At 49.9% G+C, this 3,344-nt stretch overlaps 1 protein-coding gene across 1 annotated transcript in view; it reads right to left on the reverse strand.

Moving 5' to 3' along the window:
- Window positions 1-776: 776 nt before the first annotated feature.
- Window positions 777-3,344, reverse strand: part of LOC102025056 (leukocyte immunoglobulin-like receptor subfamily A member 5) — a 7,831-nt gene continuing 5,263 nt past the window's right edge. Inside the window, exons 7-8 of the mRNA XM_013509227.1 lie at window positions 1,106-1,156; window positions 777-971 (exon numbers count right to left, since the gene is read on the reverse strand). Coding sequence (XP_013364681.1) covers window positions 835-971; window positions 1,106-1,156 — 188 coding nt within the window. The 3' untranslated portion in view covers window positions 777-834. The remainder of the gene's footprint in view (window positions 972-1,105; window positions 1,157-3,344) is intronic.

Consider the following 3,344-nt stretch of genomic DNA (forward strand, 5'->3'; position numbering starts at 1 on the left):
CCCTGCACCCAACCTTGTCACCTCCCCCAGGTCTCCTAGTGGATGGGGCCCCAACTTGAATCCAGGACTTTCTCCTAGAATCACCTTGGCATGTAGGGTTTCTTTCCAATGCCCAGCCACTGCGAGCACTTGTGGGAGACCCAGGCTGTGCTCTGTGGAGAAAGGAAGCTCCCTGCCCCCATCATACCATGCCCTCCTCATCACCCTATTCACTGAGATGCGCAGAACTGGATATCTTGAAACAGATGTTCCCTGAGTTGGCCGATTGAATGTTATCTGGTCTGACCGAGGCTCTGGTAGATTCATTAACAGCAAGGCCGGAACATGAAGGTGGGTATAGCCTCCATTTTGAAGGCTGGAATGGAGGCTCAAGCGAGAACCTGTGAGATTTCAGGGTAAGACATGAGATAACATTTCTTCTGAGGTCTTGGGACTCAGAAAAAAAAATTACACTTTCCTGGCAGTAAGGGGCCAGCCTTGCATTCGTCATTGGTAATATGTATACCAGCATGGTTAATATGCTTATATTGCTAATTAGAGGCCTTATTCATGGGACACACTTTCTCTATTTCTCCTTATACCCAGACCTGCAAAGATTGCTTTCCCTAACTCTCTGCCAGGAGCCCCACCCACCTCCCTGACCTATACCAATAAAAGCCATGAGCTTTTGGACACAAGGTCTGTTGTTCCATAGAGAACACTGGGTCATGCCGGAGCTCCTCAACTGCAGAACTTTCTCCTTTTGTCTTTATTTTGCATCCATGTGCCATACTGCTGGGTGGGATAGACTGATACCATCCACAGGGGTTTCAGCAAGCACTGACTGCTATTTCTTCATCTCCCGGCTGCATCTTGGGTCCTTCTCTGACTGCACTGATCCTTGAAGAGCAGAATCCCCAGGGCCACCAGGACCAGGCCAGCCAGGCCCATGCGGATGAGGTTCTCCATGGTGTAATCCTGAGGCTGTGAGGCTGGGGATGGAGACAAAGAGGTCAGAGAGGTCAGAACAGACTAGAATCTCCCCTGCAGCCCTGCATGTCCACCTGCGCTCCTGGACATGGCTTGACCCCCTGTGTCCAGCCCTACACCTGGGAGTTCTTCTTACCTGTGTTGGGCTCTGAATTATTCTGTGATGTGTTGATTGTCTCTGCTTCTCCTGAGAACCAAGGAAGACAAGTGGGACACGTGAAGCTTTGAACACATGAGCCTTTCCCCCAGCCCCACATCCTTGTGTCTCCATATCATGACAGATGTGATGCAGACGCTTAGTGAGCCCTTGCCTGCTACAGCAGTGTTGCCTCTGGTGGCTTAGATTCTTCATCCTCACCTGCTGCTTGCATTCAGGATTTGCATCTCTGTCTCTTTGGAGCAAAGGTTAGTTGAGTTTAAAAAGCTTAGGATTCATGACAAAAGTGATCTCCCATTCATCAGTAGCCAGGCCTGTGAGCTCTGTGTTCAGTGTGGGACACAGAATGATATGAGCGAACTCCCCTGGAGAGGAGTTTCCTGATCCACCAGCTGAGGACCCAGGGCCCAGGGGCAAAGGCCGGTCCTCAGGGCTCTGGAGCATCAGGAGACAAGGGCTGGAGTCTGGGGCGGCCCCGTCACCACCCAGGTGGGTCCTCTGCTGCTTCATCCTCCCTGTAACTTCTGCTAACTCATCGTCATGCAGTTAGAGACACCTAAAATGCGGTGCACACACTCAGACACAGACACGCGTGTACAAGTGCATGTGTGTTCTACATGGCAGTAGCATCAGTGCTTCATGGAAACAGGGCTTCTACTTTTCAGGACGGAAGTCCATGTTGGAGGACCAGTAATGAACAAGGAAAAATGTATCTACAGAACAACATTGAGAATACAGATGAAAAGCTGTAGAAAACACACATAAATACAGCTAGATATAGGAAAAGTTATCCATTTGTACATATTTAGATTACAGTGGATACATGTCTGACCACCTACATACAAAGCTGAAGCAGGAACATCGGTGTGAAACTGAGACGTTAAGGAATAGAATTTCCACTTCAGTGTACTAGACATAAATTTATCAGTAATCAGAACAGATTGGCTGAAAGCCTTTGGAGAGGGGGAAAATAAAAAATTAGTCTGAAATAAAAAGATTATACTTAAATCAATGTCTTTTGTTTTTATACTTTTTTTCAGAAGATAGAAACCAAGGAATTAACTCTCAAATAATAAATCAATTTTAAAATTGCCTATAAATATTACTAATTATTATGAATGGAACTTTGAAATGTTTCCAAAGTTCATAAAGCTCAATTTAAACATCTTAGATGAGATTTGATATTAAGCAGTTATTCTTTATAACTGATATACAAATATAATCTATTCCTGTGAAACAGAAATGCAATTAATTATATTTAAAGTATAAATCAGTATGCCTATAAATATATTTCCATAGAAAGGTACCACTTGGGGCTGGGGATTTAGATCAGTGGCACAGCAACTGCCTGGCAAGCGCAAGGTCGTGAGTTCAATTCCAGGTACTGGAAAAAAAAAAAGCAAAAAAAAAGGTACCACTTTACATTTCAAAAAGCATAGCAACAGCACAGAAGTATAAACAGAAAATGCGCAATGAATCAAACAGGACTGTACAGAACACCTGTGTGGTGGGGACCCTGAGTGAGCCCGAGAGCAGTGCAGGACCCATCCTGAGTCTCAGGGGCGCCCTGAGCGCAGAGGCCGCCAGGTGGCGCAGGAGGGGCCGTGCCCAGCGGTGCCCCCAGCCTGGTGCTTCTCTCTACAGGAGCGGCCCTGCTGGGGGCTCAGCCTCACTCACAGTTGGAGCCCAGCGAGGCTGCTCTCTGTCCACCAGGGCCCTCCTTCCTGCCTGGACCTCAGACACCTCCACTGCTCTGACCCCCGGGCAGTGTCACCCTGTCCTCAGAGCCCCAGGGAGCCACCAGGCTCCCTCACTGTCCCCGTCCCTGGTCCTCTGGGACTGATCCTGTCCTGAGAATTGCACACAGTGCTGCGCTGCATCTGGACTCCCGTGGGTCAGGGGAGCGTGTCTCCACCAGCCATGCGGCAGGGCCTGTTGTTGAGCCGCTGGGAACACAGGCGCTGCCTGTGAGGTGGGGACATCAGGAGAGGGCTGGGCCCTGTCCTCCCCTCAGTCCAGCCCCGCCTCCTCTGATCTCACCTGTGTCTCCCGTGCCCCTCTCCTCTTAGCTCCGTGGGAGATGTCTGGGTGGGAGCCCCGGGCAGGGAGCTCCGTCTGCCTCGGCCTCCTCATGGGGGACGCTCCCCTGTGCACCTCCCCTCCACCTCCGCCATGTCCTGGGCTCAGACCCGAGCTGGGACAGGACACAGAGTGACCT

Source organism: Chinchilla lanigera, unplaced genomic scaffold (genome assembly GCF_000276665.1).
Source record: "Chinchilla lanigera isolate Chin_1 unplaced genomic scaffold, ChiLan1.0 scaffold00166, whole genome shotgun sequence".
Taxonomy (NCBI): Eukaryota; Metazoa; Chordata; class Mammalia; order Rodentia; family Chinchillidae; genus Chinchilla; species Chinchilla lanigera.